The sequence below is a fragment of the Zalophus californianus genome, chromosome 13 (genome assembly GCF_009762305.2).
Source record: "Zalophus californianus isolate mZalCal1 chromosome 13, mZalCal1.pri.v2, whole genome shotgun sequence".
Classification (NCBI taxonomy): Eukaryota; Metazoa; Chordata; class Mammalia; order Carnivora; family Otariidae; genus Zalophus; species Zalophus californianus.
In genome coordinates this window covers 88835714-88860231 of record NC_045607.1, presented here as the reverse complement: position 1 = coordinate 88860231, position 24518 = coordinate 88835714, and the positions used below count along the sequence as shown (strand labels likewise).

At 45.8% G+C, this 24518-nt stretch overlaps 1 protein-coding gene across 3 annotated transcripts in view; it reads right to left on the bottom strand.

Annotated features, from left to right (window-relative positions):
• RCL1 (RNA terminal phosphate cyclase like 1) overlaps positions 1-24518 on the bottom strand; it is a 61494-nt gene that overhangs the window by 17257 nt on the left and 19719 nt on the right. For 2 of the 3 annotated variants that reach the window (XM_027616537.2, XM_027616538.2), the window contains exons 3-6: positions 23434-23609; positions 16727-16801; positions 15738-15862; positions 2100-2225 (exon numbers count right to left, since the gene is read on the bottom strand). In XM_027616537.2, the coding sequence (XP_027472338.1) occupies positions 2100-2225; positions 15738-15862; positions 16727-16801; positions 23434-23609 (502 nt within the window). Of the gene's footprint in view, positions 1-2099; positions 2226-3257; positions 3362-3869; positions 3967-15737; positions 15863-16726; positions 16802-23433; positions 23610-24518 lie in introns of those variants that run through there. The other variant, XM_027616539.2, reaches the window with a different exon arrangement.

The window sequence follows — 24518 nt, the reverse complement described above, 5'->3', positions numbered from 1 at the left end:
TTATTGGGGGGTGGGGGAGGAGGAGGAGAAGAGGGAGAGAGACAAGCAGACTCCGCACTGAGTGTGGAGCCTGACATGGGGCTAGATCTCACGACCCTGAGATCACGCCCTGAGCTGAAATCAAGAGTCGGACGCTCAACGGACTGAGTCACCCAGGCGCCCCCTGACTGTGAGGATCAAAACGGGACAACAGACAACTGTGCATACTGGTCAGAGAGCGGACACAGACCACCCAGAGCTGCCGCTCCCCACAGTTCTAGGCCGTGGCCACAACACACACTCTCAGTCTCAGAGTTCAATAAACCTCATTACATGGATACCCCACTGAGTCAGAAGAGGAAAACGCCCACTATGACTTCACCATTTCCTAACAGAGAAGGAAGAGCACCATTTGTCCTCTGTAACTTGAGATTTAGAAAACACACACCTAACACCATGCATTGCTTTTACGTGTAATTTTTTTTTTAAGTGGGGCTTGGAGTTGATGACCCACAAATCTCCATCACGCTCACGTCCTGATCCATGTATGAGCTTCCTACTCACCCTCAGGGATAGGACTGGACCACACGGCGGGGTCAGCTGAGTTGATGGCATTAGGAAAAGCTGCACCATCGTGGGGGCAGCATGGCCTTCAGGCCTCCTCTGCTTCATCCCTAGACACCCTCGCAGAGCCAGGGGCCAGACAAAGAAGGCATGATGGAGACCAGGCCACCCAGACAGCTGCTACTGCGGCTACCTATCCCCCCATGGCTCTGTGATCCCCTCTCCCCAGAGAAGGGCCAAGAAGGGGAAAGAAAGGGGCGGGGAGTGAGGAGCAGCATTAGCATTTCTGCAGTACCAACTGTGTACCAGCCACTGCATTAGTGGCTTACCTATGTGATCTTTCAATGTGTACTGTAACCTAACGATGCCGGCATTATGACTCCCACCACATGAACAAGGAAAACGCTGGGGATATCTGAGCAGTGCACCAAAGGTTTGGGACCATCACTGACCTTTCCAAACCCACAGAAAGGGCAGCTCGGCACACACATCCTTTCCCAACTATATCCTCTGACACACCCACCCCCATTCCTCTGAATTATGAGTGGCCACCACATTGCTGAAATCACCTTCGTCTGTCCCATGGACCTCGTCAAGGTCAGAAATGCCGAAACACACCCAGCCCTCCTGTGCTCTCTCTCCTTCTTTGGCTGAAGCCAAAGGAAAGCTCAGACGGAAGGGCTATGAGAGAGCAGCGGCTGTGCTACTACTTAGCAAAAAACTGATTTCTGAACCCACAACAGTTAATCTCTGACGTTCTTCTTTTTTGGAGACACGACCTGCAAGCTTCAGACTGTAAGCACTGAAATGATTCAGCAAAAACAAAAACAAACACAGAAAACCCACCCACAAGTAAATCTGGCAAAATATTCACTGTTAACTACAAGTAGTAGGAACACACAGGTGTTCACTGTGCTAGCCTTTCAACTTTTCTGTATATTTAACATTTTCATAATAAAAAAATTAGTTTTTAATTGCTTCCCTAACTTACTGGTTGCTAAATATACAAGCAAAGCCTAAAACAAGTATTTTCATTACACAGATCATCATTAACTTTTTATTTTCTAAAGTGAGGTTTTCCACAAAGGCTTTTACTAAACCCGAGTCAAATCTGCAATAACAATTTCCTTTGGCTCTAGGGATGCTGTTCCCCTTGATGGAGGGAGAAACCAACTGGCACAGACCAACAAAGGGTATTTTCCCCTAAACTGTTACTTATTCAGGGTGGAAGAACTTGTTTGCTTTAATTTTTTGTGGGAACAAATGGAATTTAAAGCTGGAAGCACCGTTTATTAATAGCTGGGTTTTAACTCCCCCAGGCCGGGGTCTGGACCCCTCATCCCCAGCACCGGCCACTAAGATGCTTCCCACGTGATAGGTGCTCAGAAGATGCCCGCTGGTGACAACAGCAGTTAAGTCGGGAGGAAATTAATTCTGAAATCACTCTTCCTCTGGCTGCCGACACAGAGCTGGCAGTTTTCACTGCAATCGGGACACGGGTGCAAAAAGGCTGGGTTAGCTGCAGAAATAAGCTCTAAAAACGCACAGACACTTACTTCCCAGAGCTGACTCCTTTCATGTGGTCTGTGTAAATATAGATATCGGGTATAAACTTGTTGAGGATGCTCCTTGCAGAATCCACGATCCGGTTGGCCATCTGCGGTGACACGCGCACGGAGTACCTGCAATCCACAGTTAAGGGTGCCATTCTGCTTGGACTCCACACAGAGAAAGGTCTGTTATAAAGCTAGCGGCTATTTGTGGAACTGTAATAAAATGTCATTCAAATGCCATTCTATTTTCCAACTGTATTTAATTGCTTTACTTTGTTGTAATACCTTAAGTCGATTTTTAGATCATTATTTTTATTTATTATTGTATTATTATATAGTTTTTACATTATTGTTATAAAACAATCACAATGAAAAACACACAGATGTAGAGAGTTGGAAAGTATAAAATAAGAGTTCCCAACCCTGCTCTAGAGTTCCTACCCAATGCCCCTCCACTCTCCGAGATATGGTTCAACTCAATTTCAGAACAAAAGGAGACAACGGCCTGCCTGTCTGGCATGAGCCAGGCTCCCTTTAAAATGTTCTCCGACCCTCCCCACTGCTGGAACCAATGAGTCCTTCCCTTGTAAACCTAAGGCCAGAACAGACACACCACCCTGGGGCTCACCTGGGCCAGTCCCAATCCACCCCTGGTCTGTTGACAGGAAAAGCAGAAAAAGATTAGTGAAAGAGAGTACAGCAGCTGTTTATAAAGATCTTAATAGGTTTGTTGCAACTCACAGAGCTTATTTTCAATTATCTAAGTGTCAATTACTCCATTGTGGATAATACAGCCTCCTCACAACTGCTACCTTATAATGAAAGTATTGATAATTAGCACTTTTACACCACAGCACCCCCAGAAAGAAAAGGAGGAAAATAAAAGCAACTCAAATGAAAAGGCTGGTGTTTTGTTTTGTTTTGTTTTAATTTTTTGAGAGAGAGGGAGAGCGCACATGGCAGGGGGGGGGGGGGGGGCAGAGGGAGAGGCAGAGAAAGAATCTTAAGCAGGTTCCATGCCTAGTATGGAGCCCACTGTAGAGCTCAATCTCACAATGCTGAGATCATGCCCTGAGCTGAAATCAAGAGCTGGATGTTCAACTGACTGAGCCACCCAGGGGCCCCGAAAAGGCTGACTTTTAAGGAAACAGAAACAATTACCTAAAATTAGACTTCATTATAGAGACTGGCTCTCCCCAGTGCCACGAATCCAAAAATAGTAAGTATGGAGCACTTTCGATGTGCAATGTTCAGTCAAGAGGTGGCTATATATGTGGGACAAGGGGTTAAATAAAAAGAGAAGTAACAATATGTGATCTTCCCATTACCCTGACACAAACCCCACACGGCAAGTCCAAGAGGGAAAACAAGGTGTGTGGTCTGCCCATTCCAACCCAACTGTGCAAAAATTACCATCAACGACAAATTCAATTTTCATTTGATCTGCAGAAATGAAATGCTCAGAGACTGCAAAGACCTTGGCTGGCACCTAGCTCCCCTCTCTGATCCATCCTGCATCCTCCACTGAAAGATCAATCTTCCTGGGCTAGTGAGAAACCACAGTTCCCTTAGTCTGGACCCTCCCAGACCTCACAGTCAGTCTGTCTGCTCAGTGTTCGTCCCCACCCCGACACCATCACCCCCTCCACTCACCCAACTGCTCAAATTCTCCAACCTGAACTGCCTTCCTTCATTCTTCCTTCCTTCATTTTTCCTTCCTTCTCCCCTACACCCTCCAGCCAGAACCAGACCGTGGTCTTCACCTGACCTTACCGTACGTCTCCATCTACACACGTCCTTGCCCATCAAATCAACCAACAAGACCATGCCTTCCATAAGAAGAGGGGCTCTGCCTCCGTATGGAGCAGAGCTCTCTGATGACTCTCATACCCTATTTTTGTACTCAGCAATACTCGATAAATATTTGACTTGACTCAAAGGACAAACCTGAAGTGAGGAAAGAGCAAAGAGGGATTTTTCAATACACACACAAGGCCCCGTTACATCACCACCTCTCTGTCCAGAATGTACTTTTGGCCACAGGCGGCATAGACAAACAGTCCTGGGTCTCATACCCTTTGGACTGGGTGGGTGCTGTCCTTCTGAGCCTGATGCTGCCCACTCACCTAAGGAGAGCACAGATGTCACTATCCTGACATATACTCCCACAGCATCCACGGCTCCCAAAATTCTTTCAGGTACATTAGCAACTGATCTTATGCTCACAGTGACCCCATGAGCCACAGCCATGGATTCCTACTTCCAGGGCTTAAACTGAGGACAACCAGGTCACAGAAGTGAGATGCAAAATTAAACAGATCTGACTTCACAAAGACAACCTCCTCCCTCCAACCCCCACAGACATGTGGAAACCAGGTGAGTAACTATACGAGCTCAGGGCCAGTGGAGTCCTATACCAGAACCCTGGCAGTGGAGATGGACACGGTGGCTATCTGCCAGAGTCACCATGGAACCAGCCGGCTTGGTGTGAAGGACCAACCGAGGAAAGGCTAAGAGTTCTAGAGTGCCAGCTCCAGCAAACCGCATCACTCTGGGTCTGGTGTGTGTCCACCTCCTCCTCAGTAAGAGAAGAATAATCACAACATTCTCCTCCCAAGGTTTGGAGGCTCAAATGAAATAATGCATGTAAAGTGCTTAATGGTGCCTGGTGTGAGGTAAGAGCCCAATGAACTCCGGCTATTGCTTTTCTTGTAGTTAGTCCAAGAGTCAAACCCCAAAGCAGAGGTTCCTGTCCTTTCAGAAATCAGAGACCCCTCTGGGAATCTGATGAAAGCTATGGACACTCCCTCAGGAAACACGCACATGTCATTTTGCAGACAATTTCAGGGGACTGTGAATTTCCTGAAGCCCTTATATGAATACCATATTAAGAACTCATATCCAAGAGAGACAATTTCACAGCTACAGGCCATATGGAACGCCTACCCTTATCCCTCCCTGGTGTTCCAGGTCAGAGAGAGTACACACAAGTGAGCAAAAGTGTGTGTGTGTGTGTGTGTGTGTGTGTGTGTGTGTGTAGAGACAAAGAGGCTTATTCTCGAAGTACCTGCCCTACAATCAGAGAAAGGAAACCAGTTTGTCCTACAAATTCCAACTCACTCCCATCTTCTGTCTCTACCCAAGCTTCTTCATTTGACTCTTATGTGCCAGATCATGAACTTCTGGAATAGTGCCGCCAACGGAAGAGAGAGTGCCCCCTTCTCCCCACCACCCCTCTTCAGGCAGGGGAAGAATGAGAGTGGGTGTCATTAAATAAAAGGTAACCACATTGTCCAGTCACTGCTGCTGGCAGGAACCAACACTGGCCCCCTCCCACGCCCTGGAGAGCCGGTCCAAGAGGGAAAAGATGCGCTCCGGGGGGTAACTCAGTTAAAGCCACAACCACCCACAAGAGCAGGGCCAGTTCTCCCGACCCAAGACCTCCTATGGGGAATGCAACCTCCAAGCTCAGACCAACAGTTAACCAGACTTGCAAGTAAAAAAACCTATAAAACCAGCTAAAACTTTTTTCCAAAAGCAGCTTTTTTCCCCAGGCCCCAAAACTGGCCAAGAAGGTGATCTCAATTCAAACCCATATTCCACCGAGGTGTTTGTGAAAGGGGCAGCTCTGGAGACCAGCAGCAGCTGGAATGTCTGGTTTGCAGACAAGAATCTGAGCAAGGCCACTTGTATCTACTTTCCTGGGCAATTAGGAGGAAGGCTCTACAGGTCTGATGTGTCAGGAAGATTCAGGTGTCCAAGCCCCAGCCCCAACCAAGGGGCTCTCCAGTGTCTTCCTGGCACTGGTTCTATACCGGGAAGGCTTGAAGAACAACAGAGGGAGAAGCCAGGGAGGAACAAAGTTACACCCCAGTGCTCAGGGCTCTTCTGTGTTCTCCTCTGTGCGATCCCCAAGGCTTCCCCATTTCTCAGCGTCCTCATCGAAGGCTAACTCATGAGGCTTTTGCACACCCAGTACTCCAAGTACCATGGGACCCCAGTGGGCAGTCTCTGTGAAACCTACATAGTTACCACAAGACTATGTCAAAACAAACAGAGCACACTCTGGAAATCACATTTCCAGACTACAGGGAATGGATTCCAAGCAGAGTTCACCACTACGCTAGAGCTATTAAGGGGAACAAATCTCAAATGAGTAAAAACAAACTGAGACAGTCCAGAGCGTGCACAGGATTTTGTGTGTAAGGCCATCAACTGCAGCATTTTCAGCAACAGAGGAAAATAGAAAGCAAGTCAATGACCACCAGCAGGGTTGCATCCTAGGTTCTTTATATGGTAAAATACAGTGCGCCTGTTAGCAAGAATGAGATTGTGTAAGTAAGTGCCGAGGGTCAAGGAGAAAAGGCATATTTGGTTAAAAAGAAAAAAAAAACCCTACCTACTTGCATTTCCATTTCTCTATGGAGAACATCACCTTTAGAAAGTCAGTTTAACCACACGCGTCAATCTGGGGGCTCCCAGGACCGGAACTGTACCTCCCCCCCCCCGCCCATTCTCTCCTCATTTTTACCGGGGCACAGCCCTGAGACACGCCCCAGGAGAGCTGAGCAGAGAGAACAGGCCACCGTCCAGGGAAGCTCTGGTTTACATTCCTCTTATCTTGAAGGTTTCTACAAGCTTCAGGCAGCACCCTTTTATCTCAACAACAGCTTTCTGGGGCTGCACCGACCACCCTATTCCCCTCACCACTTACTGTTCAAGTTAACCAAGGCCTGTCCATACTTCTCCTCCAAGTAGGACCACCCCACAACCTCCTGAGAAACACAAAACTTGACTTTTTAGCACCTAACCCACCCCTGAGAAGCACACACCCTGATCTACCCCCTTTATCAAAGTCCCACCAGGAAAGCCATCACCCAACCCCATCCAGCCCCCTGGCCTCCAATGCCTGCCCTCCCCCAGATCGGCACCTAGAATTTTACTACTTTTAATATCTGAAACCCCAAAATACAATTCCCCCAACACAAGTTCTTGTTCATCTGCCCAGCACACATACCTACTGCCACTCAATCTTTAGAGCCATTTACATTCAATCTTTGAATCTGGTAAGCGTTCCAATCCCTTGACCAGCTGTCCCTCTACCCCATCCTTCTGCACCAGTCACTCTCTGCCATCCGCACCCAGCTCTGGACGAAACTGACCCTCTGGCCTTCTCGTCCCCTCCCTCTGGGCTGCCAACTGCTGCCAGATGCGGCCACACGGTCACGCAGCCAACACCATGATAAAATCTCATCTTCAGCTGAGCCCTTACTGCTGTCCCACAGCCTTGGTCTTCCCTTCAGCTACTGTGCCCCACTGTGACAGCACACCTTTACACCTGTCACACGGCCTTATCATCCCTCCACTAATGCCCTCATCCATGATCCCCTCCTAACTCTTGAAAAGTGAAAACTGCTCCCAACCCTCTTCCGATCACCTCCAGGTGGCTCAATCTAGAGCCATCTTCAACCCACAACCTCTCAATAATAATAAAAACGATACTAGCTGCGACGCACCAAATGCTTCCTCACACAACAGCCAGGTGCCTTTCCCTCTGCATCTACTACGTTGTTCAACCTTCGCTGCAGCCCACACCGCGGTTATACCACGCCCGGTTAGAAGGGAGTCAACCAAGGCGTGGAGCTGAAATCCTGCCATCCACGGGCAGCAAGGCCAGAGTCGGAACCCACATCTGAACCCAGCACCTTGTTAGTGTTACCCCGCTTCTTCAGCGTCCCCATCTCCTAGAGGTCTACTCTACTCAGACAATGGAAGTACTCCCATCACCACCATCACCACCAACCTTCTCTTTAAGAAGGGAGGGGATCTTCTCAACTCTCTCCCTGTGGCAAGTTCCCACCTTATCCTGCCTCCTGCTTCTCTTTCCGGTCAAGATTCTTGAGAGCCCCCACACTGCACCATTTCCCCGGAACTGGTCGTCAGGGCTGGCTCCTCCTCTCTGGAAGGAACTCCTCCCCAGCCGTGTGCTGCCCAGAGTGTCCTCCATCCTAGCGCTGACTCCTCTGGGCTCCTCAGGGTACTGACCGGGGCTTGTAGGGCTTCTACGCTACGTTTTCTTTATTCTCTTCTCAACTGCCTGACTCTCCCTGGTCCCCCTTCCTGGGAGCATTTTGCTTTTGCTTTCAAGTCTTAGCGATGTCTCAGGGATCCACCTGCCTCTCTATGCATTCTACATGATAGCCGACTCCAAGTCACCCACTTCTGGCTCTTACCTCACCCCCAAGTTACAGATGTACATTTCTCATTTCCTTTCTAGACCTATCTCCCTGTAACCATTGTGAAGGGCCCTCAAACCCAAGAGGAATAAAACTGAACTATCACCAATGCCCGCACCCCACCTTACACTGCCCCAAACATGCAGCTACTATCAGAATGTACATCTCTCTCCAGGTGCCAGGGGACACAGCAGAATCATCCTCAAGGACTCCTTATCCCTCCGTCACAGAGCCAGGTGGGGACGGCTTCCCACACACGCTGCTCCCAAGTTCTCTGTAAACTTGCAGCCCTCACCTGTACTCCAGCCACGACCCTCACCATCCTCTTCGGGCAAAATGACTCCCTAGTATCTTTGCCTCTAAGTGGTCACCGTTAGGTGTAAGTTTTTTTTTTTTTTTTTTACACTCGTACCTTCCAAAGTTTCTACAATGAGCTAAGTGCAGCCAGAAGTTCTTTCAGCACCACCGACATTATCCTCTATGGAAATTCTCTCTCTAGAAAATTACAGACTTTGGAATGAAAGCCAACTGGTCATCATGGCCTTCAGTCATTTTTTTTTTTAAGATTTATTTATTTATTTGAGAGAGCGAGAATGAGAGAGAGAGAGAGTACATGGGGGGGGAGGGTCAGAGGGAGAAGCAGCGAGAACCTCGCTGAGCAGGGAGCCCGACGCCCGACGCGGAACTCGATCCGGGGACTCCAGGATCATGACCTGAGCCGAAGGCAGTCGCTTAACCAACTGAGCCACCCAGGCGCAATCTTCACTGGCTCTGGCCCTATCTTTCACATCCCACCTTCAACTACGGAACACCAGTGACAGACTGCCCTCAGGCCACACCGCATGGCCTGCCACTCCCAGAACCAGGGTGCACCACTGCGTGTGCAGAGGCCCACACTCCTGCCTGAAGCACCCCCTTCCCTGCTCCACTTCACAGGCCTCTGCTCATCAAGGCTCAACCCAAATGCCCTCCCTTCCTCTAAGGAAAAGCAGAGGTTCAAAGACTGGGCTGCAATTAAGACAGGGCTCAAATCCCAGCCCTGCCATTATGAACAGTGTGATGTGGATGCAAATTCCTTCGGTCTGTGAAGCCTCGGTTTTTCCATCTGCAGAACAGAATGCAAGTAAACTCAGAGTCACATGGAGGCTTAAAAATAAAGAATATAAAATGTAAATGGATTAAACTCCACAATCAAAAGAAACAAAAGTGGCTGAATGGGTAAAATAAAATCCAACTATATGCTGTCTATAAAAGACTCACTTTAGATATTAAGGACATATATAAGCTGAAAGTGAACATATTCCATGCAAATGGGAACCAAAGGAGAGCAGGACTGCCTGTACTTCCATCACACAAAACAGACTAAGTCCAAAAAGACTTTAAAGTCACAGGAGACAAAGACGTTAATTATACAATGATAAAAGGGTCAATTCAACAGAAAGATATAACAACTATAAACATGTAAGCACTCAACATCAGATCACCTAAATATATAAAGCAAACATCAGCAGATCTGAATAGAGAAACAGCAAAACAACAGTAAGAGGAGAGGTCTTACCCCACTTTCAATAGCGGATAGAACACCCAGGAAGAAAATCAGTAAGGCAACAGGTGACTTGAACAATGCTATAAACCAAGAGGAACTAACAGACATCCACAGGACATTTCACTCAACAGTAGCAGGATACACATTCTTCTTATGTGCACAAGGAACATTCTCTAGGATCACACGGCAGGTCACAAAACACGATGTAACAAGTTTAAGAAGGCTGAAATCTTATGCTAAGCGAAACATCTCAATCAGAGAAAGACATGTATCATATGACCTCACTGATACGAGGAATTCTTAATCTCAGGAAACAAACTGAGGGTTGCTGGAGTGGTGGGGGGTGGGAGGGATGGGGTGGCTGGGTGATAGACATTGGGGAGGGTATGTGCTATGGTGAGCGCTGTGAATTGTGCAAGACTGATGAATCACAGACCTGTACCTCTGAAACAAATAATACATTATATGTTAAAAAAGAAGATAATAGGAAAGGAAAAATGAAGGGGGGGAGACGAACCCAGACTATGGACTCTGAGAAACAAACTGAGGGTTCTAGAGGGGAGGGGGGTGGCAGGGTGGGTTGGCCTGGTGATGGGTATTAAAGAGGGCACGTTCTGCGTGGAGCACTGGGTGTTATATGCAAACAATGAATCATGGAACACTACACCAAAAACTAATGATGTAATGCATGGTGACTAACATAACATAATAAAATAAAATTTAAAAAAAAAAAGAAGGCTAGGGGCGCCTGGGTGGCTCAGTTGTTAAGTGTCTGCCTTCGATTCAGGTCACGATCCCAGGGTCCTGGGACTGAGCCCCAGCATCGGGTTCCCTGCTCGGTGGGAAGCCTGCTTCTCCCTCTCCCACTCCCCCTGCTTGTGTTCCCTCTCTCGCGGTGTCTCTCTCTGTCAAATAAATAAATAAAATCTTTAAAAAAAAAAAAAAAGGCTAACATCACCTCGGGCACCTTTTCCAACCACAACAGAATGAAACTAGGTATCAATAACAGCAAGAAAATGGGAAAATTCACAAACAGATGAAAATGAACGGATCCTTGAACAAACATGGGGTCAGAAAAGAAATCAAAAGGGAAATTGGAAAATATCTAGAGACGGGCGCCTGGGTGGCTCAGTTGGTTAAGCGTCTGCCTTCGGCTCGGGTCGTGATCCCAGGGTCCTGGGATCGAGCCCTGCATCAGGCCCCCTGCTCCACCGGGAGCCTTCTTCTCCCTCTCCCTCTGCCTGCCGCTCCCCCTGCTTGTGCTCTCTCTGCCAAATGAATAAATAAAATCTTAAAAAAAAAAAAACCTAGAGACAACAAAAATGAAAACACAACATACCAAAATTTATGGGACGAAGCAAAAGGAGTACTAAGAAGGAATTTTATAGTGATAAGCACCTATGTTCTTTCTACAAAAGAAGAAAAGATCTCAAATAAACAGCCTAACTTCACACCTCAAGGAACCAGAAAAAGAACAAACTAAAATCCAAAGTTAGCAGAAGGAAAGAAATAACAGAGTAGATATAAATGAAACAGCAAAGTGAAAACTAGTAGGAAAAAAAAAATCAACACAAGTAAGAGTCAGTTTTTTGAAAAGATAAACAAATTAACAAACGCTTAACTAGCCTAAGAAAAGAGAGAGAGAGAAGATGCAAATAAAATCCAAAATGAAAGAGGAGACATTACACCTGATGCCACATTTTTTTAAAAATCATAAGCTACTATTATGAACAATTACAAGCCAACCAACTGGACAACCTAGAAGAAATGGATAAATTCCAAGTTTGCATCAAGATTACAGCTTGTAAGTAAGGAGATGGAATCAGTTACCAAAAACCTCACAAAAAAGAAAAGCCCCCCTCCCAAAAAAGAAAGCCCAAGACCAGATGGCTTCACCAGATTAATCAATTCACTGGTGAAGTCTACTAAACATTTAAAGAATAATTAATACCAATCCTTAAACTTCCAAAAACAATGAAGAGGGAACACTTCCAAATTCATTTTATGAAGTCAGCGTCACTCTGATACCAAAGCCAGACCTTAAAGACACTACAAGAAAAGAAAACTATAGGCCAATATCCCTGATGAACACGGATTCAAAAATTATCAACAAATTTTAGCAAACTAAATTCAATGATACATTAAAAGGATCATATGACAACCAAGTGGGATTTATCCCCGGGATGCAAGAATGGTTCTACATATGCAAATCAATTAATGTGATACACCACATTAACACATTAAGGAAGGACAAAAATCAGATGACTGTCTCAACAGATGCAGAAAGAGCATTTGACAAAATTCAACACTCTTCCATTATTAAAAATTCTCAACAAATTAAGTTGAAAAGAAAATTACATCCACACAATAAGGACCATACATGAAAAGCCCACAGCTAATATCTTCAATTGTAGAAAACCCAAAGCTTTTCTTCTGTAATTTGGAACAAAGCATGGATGACCACTCTTGCCACTGCTATTCAACATGGTACTGTAAATCCTAGCCAGAGCAATGAAGCGAGAAAAAGAAATGAAAGGAATCCAAATTGGAAAGGAAAAAGTAAAATCACCTATCTGCAGATGACATGATCTTATATGTAGAAACCCCAAAGATGTCACCCACCCAAAAAAAGAACTATTGGAATAAATGAATTTTTTAAAAGTTGCAGGATACAAAAATCAACTTACATTTCTGTACCCTAACAATAAACTATCTGAATAAGAAATCAAGGAAATAATCCTATTTACAATAGCATCCCAAAAAACCTAAATACTTAGGAATAAACTTAACCAAGAAGGTGAAAGACTTGTAAACTAAAAAGTATAAAGCACTTATGAAAGACATTTTAAAAAACACAAATAAATGGAAAGACAGCCCTCGTTCATGGACTGAGAGAATTAATACTCTTGAAACGTCCATACTATCCAATGTGATCTACAGATTCAATGCAATCCTTATCAAAATCCCAATGATTACTTTTTATAGAATAATAGATACAGACAATAGATACATAAAAAACAATCCTAAAATTTATATGGAACCAAAAAGGACTCTAGATAGCTAAAGCAATTCTGAGCAAGAAAAACAAAGCTGGAGGAATCAGAGTTCCTGATTTCAAAATCTACCGCTAAGCTACAATAATCCAAACAGCATGGTACCAGCATAAAAACATGCAACGCAATGGGAACAGAAATAGACCTGCCCATATCTGTTCAACAGACTAACACCACGTAGAAAAATCAACTCAAAATTGATTAAAGATAAACTTAAGACCTAAAACCTTAAAACTCCAAAAGAAAACACAGGGGAAAAGCTTTTTCGCACCAGCGATGCTTTCTTGGATGGAATACCAAAACAAGGGCAAAAGAAACAACAAAGTGAAAAGACAACCCACAGAATGAGAGAAAATGTCTGCAATTCACACCTCTGATTAATATCTATAATACATAAGAAACTCATTACAACTCAACAGCAAAAAAATAAAAATAAAATAACCCAGGGGCACCTAGCTGGCTCAGTGGGTGGAGCGTGTGACTCTTGATCTCAGGGGCGTGAGTTGGAGTCCCACATTGGGTAGAGTGATTACTTAGAAATTAAATCTTAAAAATAAAATAAAACAATCCAATTAAAAAATGGGCAAAGGACCTGAATAGATATTTTTCCACAGAAGACCCAGAGATGTTTATACATTCACGTGGAAAAGTGCTCAACATCACTCATCATCAGAGAAATACAAATCAAAACCACAATGAGCTATTACCTCATGCCTGTTGGAGTAGCTAAGATCAAAAAAAAAAAAAAAAAGGTAACCAGTATTGCTGACAGTGTGAAGAAAAGGGAATCCTTACACACTGTTGATGGGAATGCAAATTGGTGCAGCCACTATGGAAAATAGTAGGGAGGTTTCTCAAGAAATAAAAAACAGAACTACCATTTGATTCCACAGTCCCACTTCTGGGTCCATATCCACAGAAACTGAACACACTCCCACACTCATTTCAGCTTTATTCACTATAGCCAAGACACGAAAGCAAGTTAAATGTCCAGTGAAAGATGAACAGATCAAGAAAATGTAATATTTACATACAATGGAATATTATTCAGCCTTAAAAAAAAAAACAAAGTAAACGCTGTCATTTGTGACACGGTAAAGAAGGAAAACAGCGTGCTACGTGAAATAAGCTAGACACAGAAGAATAAATACTGCATAATTCCACTTATATAAGCAATCTAAAATGGTCACACTCACAGAAGCAGAGAGTGGACTGGTGGTTGCCAGGGGCTGGAGGGAGGGGAAAACAAGGAGACGTCAGTCAAAGGGTACAAAGTTTCAGTTATGTAAGAAGACTAAGTCCTACAGATCTGTGTACCATAATGCCTGTATCATATACTTAAAAATTTGCTAATTATACTGGGGTTTAAAAAATAAAACTTATTTTATTTTTTTAAGATTTTATTTATTTATTGAGAGAGAGAGAGCATGCGAGTGATCAGTGATGCAGAAGGAGAAAGAGAATCCCAGGCAGACTCTGCGCCGAGCATGAAGTACTGAGCCCGACGCAGGGCTCAATCCCACGACCCTGAGATCACAACCTGAGCTGAAATCAAGAGTTGTTTGCTCGGGGCACCTGGGTGGCTCAGATGCTTAAGTGTCTGCCTTCGGCTCAGGGCATGATCTCCCGGTCCTGAGATCAAGCCCCAGGTCAGGCTCCCAGCTCAGCAGGGAATCTGCTTCTCCCCTGGCCTCTGCCTCTGTCCCTGCCCATGCTCTCTCTCTCTCAAATGAATAAAATTAGAAAGAAATATTTAAAAAAAAAGAAAATTAAAAAGAAAAGTTGGATACTCAACCAACTCAGCCACCCAGGCGCCCCAGTAAATTCCTTTCAAATTTGCTAAGAGAGTAGTTCTATGTCAAGTGTTATTATCACAAAAAATTAAAAGTGTAAAAATAAAAAAAAACTAGAAGGCAAAAAGTAACTTTTGGAGGTAACACATATGTTTATGGTACTACTATGCTGCTAGTTTCACAGGTGTATATTCATCTCCAAACTCATCAAGTTGTACACGTTGAGTATGTATAGCTTTTTGCACGTAAATCATGTGTCAATAAAGTGGTTTTTTTGAAAAGAAAGTAAGTATATTATCACAGTGCATGCAGAGTAACCACTTAATAAGTAGATCTTACTCCTGCCCTCCTACATCTTCCAGACAGTGTGCCATCCTCTATCTTAGCTCCCCCAACCCACTGTGCATCCGTCTACACCATTTTACACATTATATCAGAATTACATGTTTGCACGTTTCCCTCATCAGACCACGAGCTCTTCTGAGGGAGGGACTGCGGTGTATTGGTGGCCCCTAAACCAAAGCCCTCAGGAGAGCAGCACATACCCGGGAGTTGTTTGCTTCAACATTAACTAAAAAAACAAGGAATGGATCAGTCTGGTCATGGTGAGACAGATAATAAAACATCATAACTCAGCCAACAACTACAATTTCACTCTTAAGACTTCTCCAAGACTGTTGTCTAAAACGTAAATAACTCAGGGCGCCTGGGTGGCTCAGTTGGTTAAGCGACTGCCTTCGGCTCAGGTCATGATCCTGAGGTCCTGGGATCGAGCCCTGCATCGGGCTCCCTGCTCGGCTGGAAGCCTGCTTCTCCCTCTCCCACTCCCCCTGCTTGTGTTCCCTCTCTCGCTGTGTCTCTCTCTCTGTCAATTAAATAAATAAAATCTTTAAAAAAAATAAAAATAAAAATAAAACGTAAATAACTCTGGGAAGAAGTAAATTGTTATGAGTCATTCTTATCTTCGTGAGGCAAGTAAAAGATCAGAAATCTCTATCAAATGCAAAGGATACGCAATCCCTCTGATCCGCTTGATTTTCCCTGGATCTGTGAGCTGGACAGGCTTGAGGACCTTCCTTACGGGACACGAGAAGAGCACTTCCCCTCCTCCTCCAGGAGGCATTCCCCGCCGCACCACCTGCGCAGGTGGTGAGAGAGAAGAGGTGAGGAGGCAGCAGAGTGGGAGACCCTGATACCCAGCCTGGCTGGTTTAGGCCAAGGGGCTCTTCCTCAGAACGCAGTTAGCTCTTTGGTAGCCAATGGGTCAACCCCTTCAAGACCATCGAGAGGGCACGTGCTGAGCAGGGACCCCGAACGGCAGGAAGAGCAGCGGAGAGAGGGACAGCACGCCCCAGGGGTCACTTCACCCCCAGCGCCTGTTCCCTCATGCTTACGATGAGCGGCTCAGCCGTTTTCTTAACCATCAGGAACTGTTTCTCCTTCCTATGCAATTAACTAAACTAGCAAAATTCATTTTATTAATAAAAATGAAGTCATTTCCCTTGTTTAAAACATTAACTTAAGAAGTAGAGATGCTAAGCAGCTTAAGATATCCAGTTAGCTTAGTGATGTAATAATTCCTTCCAACAGCAAACAAACAGATGCTTAAATTACTTCTAGATTTTGAAAACACTGAAAACTCTCAGGGGCATCCAGGTTGGGAGGCCCGGGACGCGAATTACATCTGGGTGACCTCGCTCAGAGAGCGCATGTGGCCGGAAGCCTGGCGCGGCCGCTCCTGTGCAGCTGCCATGAGGAATAAAGGAGTCCCTCCGTGTGCAGCGCGCACAACGCCGCCCACCACAAAGGAACTGGCGCTGCCACTGCTCGGGTCTCTCCTCGGTGCAAAGTCTGTCATGCTTGGATCACGGCTCCTGTGGGGCTGCTCAATGGTGACTTCAAACGTGACACACACAGACACACTGCGTCCTACAGCTCTTCCAATGAGCTCATAAGAGAATATTTTACACACGTTTACAGCCAACAGTGTAAACACTCTTACCTTTAGCTCAAATGATTCACCGTCAATTCCAAACTGCTTCAACAGAGGGAGGGCTGTTGCCTTAAGGACATCAACCTATAGAATTATTCCAGGAAAAAAAAAAAGTTTAATTAAATTTTGAGGGGCGCCTGGGTGGCTCAGTTGTTAAGCGTCTGCCTTCAGCTCAGGTCATGATCCTGGGACCCTGGGATCGAGCCCCGCATCGGGCTCCCTGCTCGGTGGGGAGTCGGCTTCTCCCTCTGCCTCTCCCCCTGCTTGTGTTCCCTCTCTCGCTGTCTCCCTCTCCCTCTGCCCGTCTCCCCAGCTCGTGCCTTCTCTTTTTCTCTCTAATAAATAAATAAAATCTAAAAAAAATTTTAAAAATAAAAAATAAACCTTAAGAGGTGGAAAGAATAAAGAGCCCGTGAAAGCAGGATGAGGTTTAGCAAGCAGGTAGATGATGCGGTCCTGTGAAGAGAAAGCACGCAGGCTTACAACCGAGGGAGTGGGCCAGCTCTGCTCCCAGGTAAAGACTGCAATTTTACAAGCCACTGGCTTCTCTGAGCCCCTCTTCCCTCACTTTATACAGCATACACCTACCCTGCAGGAGGATCACATGCATCATGCAAAAAGCATCAAGAAACTGCCGAGTTCATACAGAAAACAAACTGGGACTTCTGCTCATTCTGTTCTTTTTTAATTTATTTGAGAGCGAGCGAGCGGGGGGGGGGGGGCATGCAGGGCAAGGAGGAGACTCCTCAAGCAGACTCCCTGCTGAGGTCGGAGCCCGATGACGTGTAGCTCGATGCCAGGACCCTGAGATCATGACCTGAGTCAAAACCAAGAGTCAGACACTTAACCAACTGAATTACCCAAGGGCCCTGACTTCTGCTCATTCTTATAGGTATAAATGCTATAGAAGAAAATACCAGCCTTTTTTATTATTCTTTTTCCGACATGGTGGTTTAATGTTTAAAGCTGGTGGCACTCCAAGCCAAAACAAACCAAATGAACCTGAGCTGGGGCGACCTGGGATCCTGCCGATGCCCACCACACAGGCAGTTAAAGGGGAGGTGGTGAGCCCACAAGGGGGTGGGGGCAGACGGGGATGGGCAGCCACAAACTCCAGGAGCGGCACAAACCTGGACTGTGATGACAATACCCACAGTTAATGGCAAGGCTGTGCAAAGCGTTGCTGTTATGTCCTCCTCACTCAGACTCCTGGGAGGCCTGGGGTCCTCTGCTTACTCATCTGCGGACTCCCCCGAGGGAAGAGGATGACATCCAAATCAGGCCAGCTAACAAGTCCGTGAACGTTGTCTCAACAGCAACTTGGGAAGAAAAATCACTCCCTTACTTGCTCCCAATGCAACAGAGCTGCTCCTCGGCCTGCAGGAGCTGACCCTATCCGCAGGCGGCGAGGGCAGGCAGGGTGAGCGGGGCACAGAGGGAATAGTCTGGTCCCGGTCCAGGCTCTGCCTCCAGTTAACTGTGTGGCCTCAGATCAGAAAATCCCAAATGTCTGAATTTCCTTGTCTCTAAGGTAAGGGGCTCAGCCTGTCTCCAAGCTGCTACCAACTCTTACATGCTAAGATTCAGCACAGTGATATTCCAATAAGGCTTCGGCGCACAGAACAGGCCCCAACTAAATATTCTGATACCACAAAACTAACCAGAGGCAGAAATGACCTACGAAGCCTAGGAACACGGTCAGAATGGGATCAGGTGAGGCAGAAGCAGTTAGGAGGAAAACTCATTAAAGATTAGCTAATTTCATTAAACATTAAAGCTAAACACGTGTTAAAAACTTAAAATATGCATCTGGGGTTGCCAGAATAGAGAAGTCAGTCCAGACTAGAATGAAGGGCAACTGGAGAGAAGGCTAACCCAGAATCTGGGAAAAGTGGGGGGTGCATGGATGGGTACAGGCTGCTCTGAGGGCATGACTCCCAGGAGCTAGGTACCCACCAGCCCTCCTGGGGGAAAGAATGGCGAGAAAACAGTGCCTCACTTCCGGCTTATTCTACCTATACTTGGAGTCAAAAGGACACGGTCAAATTGACTTTGAAGGTCAGCCAGAAGCCCCAGTGTAAGCGGAGGTGTGGTCCTGTCTCCTGACACTCTCCATTCGACATGGAGGGCAGGCATCGTGGAGCATGGGACCAGGGCCGGAAAAGCAGATATGGGCTTGAGTCGCTCTCTGCCTCTCACCAGCCATGACACCTCGACACTTCCCCACATCCCCAGGGCCTTGGGTGCCTCCTGCATAAAGTGAGGGGCTGGACTGGACATGCTCCCCTGGCTCTACACACTCTTAATTTTAGCAGAGCGAGGATGGTCTGCAAGTCCTGCTTAAGGAAACGAAGCTACAACTCTGTAATTACAGGCTAAAGTCTGACCCAGGGGGCACCTGAGGGCAAAGGCATTACCCTTCCGTCTAGTCAATCAGTCATCAGAAATGTGACCAGATCCAAGCCAAAAAGAAAAAGGGAAAAAACCCATTCCCAGCTACCTTGCCTGAAACAGTGATAAGAACATCCACCTCACAGGGTTGGTAAAAGAATTAAATAAATAAGGATGCATACATGTGAACACAGGTTCGCCCAGAAGAGCGCCCAGCACACAGCAGGCGTAACTGTACTTCTTCTCCCCTCCCAGGAGGGAACTAAAAAAGACTGGAATCTTCACTTGCCTTTTGACCAGTGGCTCTGGAGCAGAATTCCTGAGAATCAGAGGAGACCTCCTGAACTTTTATTCTCCTCAGAATTTGTCCCCACTTCCTGCCCTTCTGTCCCCAGGGGAAAATGTCCCTACTCCTGCACAAGGCTCACCCCATCCCTTCCACTGTTGACCCTCACCCCCCCAACTGTTGGAGTCAGCCTTACAAACACCCCCACTCCTTTAAGTGTTCCTTTCTACACTACAGCATCTCCTCTGCCCACAAGCAAGATCAAGCTTCCCCTCATTCAAAAAACAAAAATCAAACCAAACCAGAACAAAAACTCAGCTCCTAAAGAAGCATCCTATCTAACCTTCTAGAAGAAACTCCCCGTTTTCCATGGTTCTATTTGCTACTCATTTCCTCAAAGCGTGCCCGTCCTTACAGTCCAATGACACCACTCTCTCAAAGGTCAACACAACTTCCCACAGCCCAATCTCCCTGCCCAGCCCTAAGGGAGCGCCTGCAAAAACTGGCTCTGTGAGTCAAGCCCCTGCTTCTTAGAACTCAACTCCGATCTCAAGGTCACTGCCTCCAGCCCCTCTTCTCCCGCTCACACCTTAAACATTCATTTCCTCTTCTTCCTCTATGCTCAGTCTCAGAAAGCATGTGGCCCACAGAGGCCACAAAGGGTATTTTAATGGACCATGAGGTCAGCTAAGATCTGTGTCCAACCAAAGAGCTCACGATTTATCCAAAGAAGTCAGGGCCACACAGGTCCAGCGGATGGCCACCCAGTGCTGCCACATCAACCTACTATAATATAAAATCTGGGGTCTCAAACGTGAACCACCGATTCGCACACACACGCCACCACCACACTGTGCAAGCCGCAGGGGAACACTTGTAGGATTAATTCAGTCAAAAAGCCACCAGTGTTCAACCTTGGCACTGGTCAATCTCATTCTCCAGATCCTGAGGACCTGTCGCTGAGGCTCCAGACGATCATTTCCAACTGCCAGCTGGACATCCCCATGTGGATATCCTGCCAATACTGCAGAGAAGAGGATCAAAATCAAATATATCGTCATTCATCCTACCACAGTTTTCCTCTTCCCTGTGTCAAATGCTACCTGATCCTGATCCTTCCAGTCAAGAATAGAAATCCTGGAATAACTTACAATGACTTCCTCCTATCCCATCTCCACTGAGCTGCCAAGTTAAGAAGTCTCTCACTCCACAACGTCCTTCAGATCTGCCCCTTCCTTTTCACTTCCATGCCCATTATGTTCACTCTAGTTGACGCCTCTCCAATTCATCCTCATCTTCCTAAAATCTGAGACTGACTCTGGCTTCCTTTCCTTAGAAAACCCTCCCCGGCCCTCAGCATTTTGCTTGTACCTCTGACAGGGGTGACCCTGTAGTCCCCCGAGCTGCCTTCATAGTTGTCCACCTCATGAGATCAAGTTGCAGAAGGGAACTCTTCAAATTCATCCTTGTGTGTGCAGAGTGGACATGAACGGGGTGTGCCACACATTCAAGAGAAAGCTTGAAATGACGAAGCCACAGGCTGAAGAAGTTACTCACATCCAGGATTAGGTGTATTTATTTTATCCTGGTCTGGAGCCAGGTACTAACCAAGGTCATTTTAGCAGCACAACTAGCAAAAGCAGAGAGCTCTGCAACACGTGAAAATATTTTTTTTTTTTTTTTAAAACACTCTGCACGCAAGGGGCGTCTGGGTGGCTCAGTCGGTTAAGCGTCTACCTTCCCCTCAGGTCATGATCCCGGGGTCCTGGGATCGAGCCCCACACTGGGCTCCCTGCTCAACGGGGAGCCTGCTTCTCCTTCTCCCTCTCCCACTCCCCCTGCTTGTGTTCCCTCTCTCACTCTCTCTCTCTCTCTCTGTCAAATAAATAAACAACATCTTAAAAAAAAAAAATACTGTATGCAAGAACTAAGTATTATTTCTGCAGAATTCATCAGTTAAGCTTTGTCATTGTTAATATATAAAACCCTTTTTAATAATGCCAGTGGAAACAGCTTTTAAGATTATTAGCAATTATAGAAAAAAAAAAGAGTGGAAAACTGAGACACGTAGTGCCCAAGTTTCCTGCATGCTTCAGAGTTTTTCCCATTATGGAAGGCTCCTCCTCCCCCCAACTCCATTCTAAAAGTATAGAGGCCTCCTCTCACACTTTTAACTGAAAGGCAGTTTCCTAGAATCCTCAGAAAAGGCAGAAAAAAACAGCAATCATCTGAAATTAGTTTAAAATTCTAAACCGTTTAAATAAATAAATCTTTAAAAAAAGGTGGCGGGGCAGAGGGCACCTGGGTGGCACAGTCGGTTGAGCATCCAACTCTTTATAATTTTTTTTTTTAAGATTTTATTTATTTGCGAGAGAGAGAATGAGAGACAGAGAGCATGAGAGGGAGGAGGGTCAGAGGGAGAAGCAGACTCCCTGCCGAGCAGGGAGCCCGATGTGGGACTCGATCCCGGGACTCCAGGATCATGACCTGAGCCGAAGGCAGTCGCTTAACCAACTGAGCCACCCAGGCGCCCCGAGCATCCAACTCTTGGTTTCAGCTCCGGTTGTGACCTCAGAGGGCTGAGATGGGGCCCCGTGTCAGGCTCCACACTCAGCAGGGACTCTGCTCAGGATTCTCTCTCTCCTTCTCCTTCTGCCCCTCCCCCCCAAATAAATAAATCTTTAAAATTCTAAGCATTTATAATGCAACATTCCTTTATAACTGAGAATTTCAGATCTCCCACCGTACTCAGGATCCTAAGAAAAGAGTTTATGTACCTGAAATCCCAAGAACTGAGGAATAAGTCTTTTAGTACCTAGCAACACATTAACCAGTTTATACCTTAACAGATGTCTGGGTGAATACCAGCCGTCTCTGCTTTAGAACTCACTGCACCACCTAGTTGGTCTTTCCTGGTTAGGAAAGCGACACACTTCACATTCTGCCTCAGAAGACACCCCCTCAAGAGTCCTGGTCCAGTATCAGTAGAGATGAAGACAAGCGTCCTTGGCAAGGATTTCACATCGTGGCCCTCAGCTTTAAGATACCGTCTGTGGCCAGCAAAGAATCCAAAGGGGGGATCCTTCCCTCCACACAAGAGAAGTACAAGGCAGGCCTGGACAGAAAACTGCTCTAATCTCTGTCTCTCTCTCTCTCTCTCTCTCTCTCTCTCTCACACACACACACACACACACACGACAAAACCCATCCTAGATAGGCACTGAGACAGCTGTGGTGGTCACAGTGAAAATCCCACATGTATATTAAACTATCCTCCCCACACATGCAGGAAAATTAGGATGCTTAATAAGAAGGTTGCTGGGGCACCTGGGGGACTCAGTCGGTTAAGCGTCTGCCTTCAGCTCAGGTCGTGATCCCAGGGTCTAGGGATAGAGCCCTGCATTGGGCTCCCTGCTCAGTGGGGAGTCTGCTTCTCCCTCTCCCTCTGTTCTTCCCCACTGCTCATACTCTCTCTCTCTAATAAATAAAATCTTAAAAAAAAAAAAAAGCAGCTTGCTGGTGCCCACAAACTACCCAAGTTCATGTACACCTTTCCTGCCCTTGCCCTTTTTCTAAATCTGCAAACTCTTCTCGGGAGAAGAAAAGTCCTAAAAGTTATGGTTAAAACCTAAGTAAGTCAAGACTATGCTATAGCAATACCAAGGAGATATTATTTTCTGTCTAAAATTCTGGTCTGCTGTCTTGCAGCCACAGCCAACATATGACCTTATGATTCCACTCTCCAGCACTTGAGCCAACAGAGCCGTATTTCATGTCAACCGTGATGAGACTGCATGCATCTGTTCTGAAGGCTCTTAGACACGACAATGAAAGGCACCTTGATGAATGTTAACAATCGTCACTGAATCTGATGATTGCAAGTCTTGGTTCATCTGCTTCCTAGAGTGATTAATGTCTACACCTCAAGGTAAATAACAAGACAAAGACACTCAGCAATAAACCTGCGTTTTATCAGGAACTTATTTCTCTAACGCTGGGTTGCCGCAAAAGACAACACTACTCACTACTCACTACTCACCGAAGGGTCAACCTGGTCATTGGTTACTCCTCGCAGAATGATTCTTAACGGGTGCTTCATAAATGGAGCCAGGCAAAGAAGACTCTCCAGGTAATAGCCAATGCTGCGAAGGACATTACAGTCATGTTCCACAGACCCACCATACAGGAGGCCAGGCTGGTAATACAACGTCGTTCCTTACACCGGAGGAAGAGCCACATTCAGCAGAAAACAAAGAAAAAGAAAACAAAACAAAAACAAAAACAGAAACAAAAAAGCACTAAGTGTCACAAAGGCAACAAAGGCGGTAAACCCCAAGGGGAAAGTCTGACAAGGGCATCCAAGAAGTTCAAAATGCCATTCCTAAGAGCCCACACTTCACTCCAAAAGCTGACTCATTACTGTCAAGCCCCTGTAACAGTAATAAACTGTGAGTGTAATTTAATAAACGGTAATAAACCCCTCCCTAAGCATCTGAGTTGCCAAAGTCATGGCAGGGCACAGAGGAGAGATCCTAACAGGCGCTCTGGTCTTCCAACAGCACACTCTGCCTGTGGGTGGGGGGCTTTACAAATGACGTGCTGAAACCATCACACCAGCAACCAGCTTCTTCGGGGCCCTTGAAATGAGATTTCCCATGAACAGCACTCACCAACAGGCTTCCTAAAGAAGGCAAGTACTTGATGGCACTTAATTCTGTCAATAGTAGCTGTTTTAATTTAATAGCAACAAACAAAAAGATCTAAAATTACTGAACAGCTTTAGTAGAAGCTCTATTATTTTTATTCACTCTTTCTCATATTTGTATCATCCAAAAAGTTTCTTACTGGGTGTATGCATTAGGGGGAAAAGCAAAGTAAAATATTCTAGATTACTGGGGGGGGGGGGTGGCGCATAAATGGGTGAACAAGGGATTGTTGCTGCTCGAAATCTTTTGCCACTGTCTTCTGGCATAATTTACCAATAAATTTAACGTTAGAGGAAAGAGATCTAGGCTTGGTCACTCAAAAGGAAAGCAGCTCTTTGGAGTTATATAAAATAAAAAAATTAATATAAAATAAAAAAAGAAAAAATTTATGTAAAATTAAAAAAAAAAAGACTATATC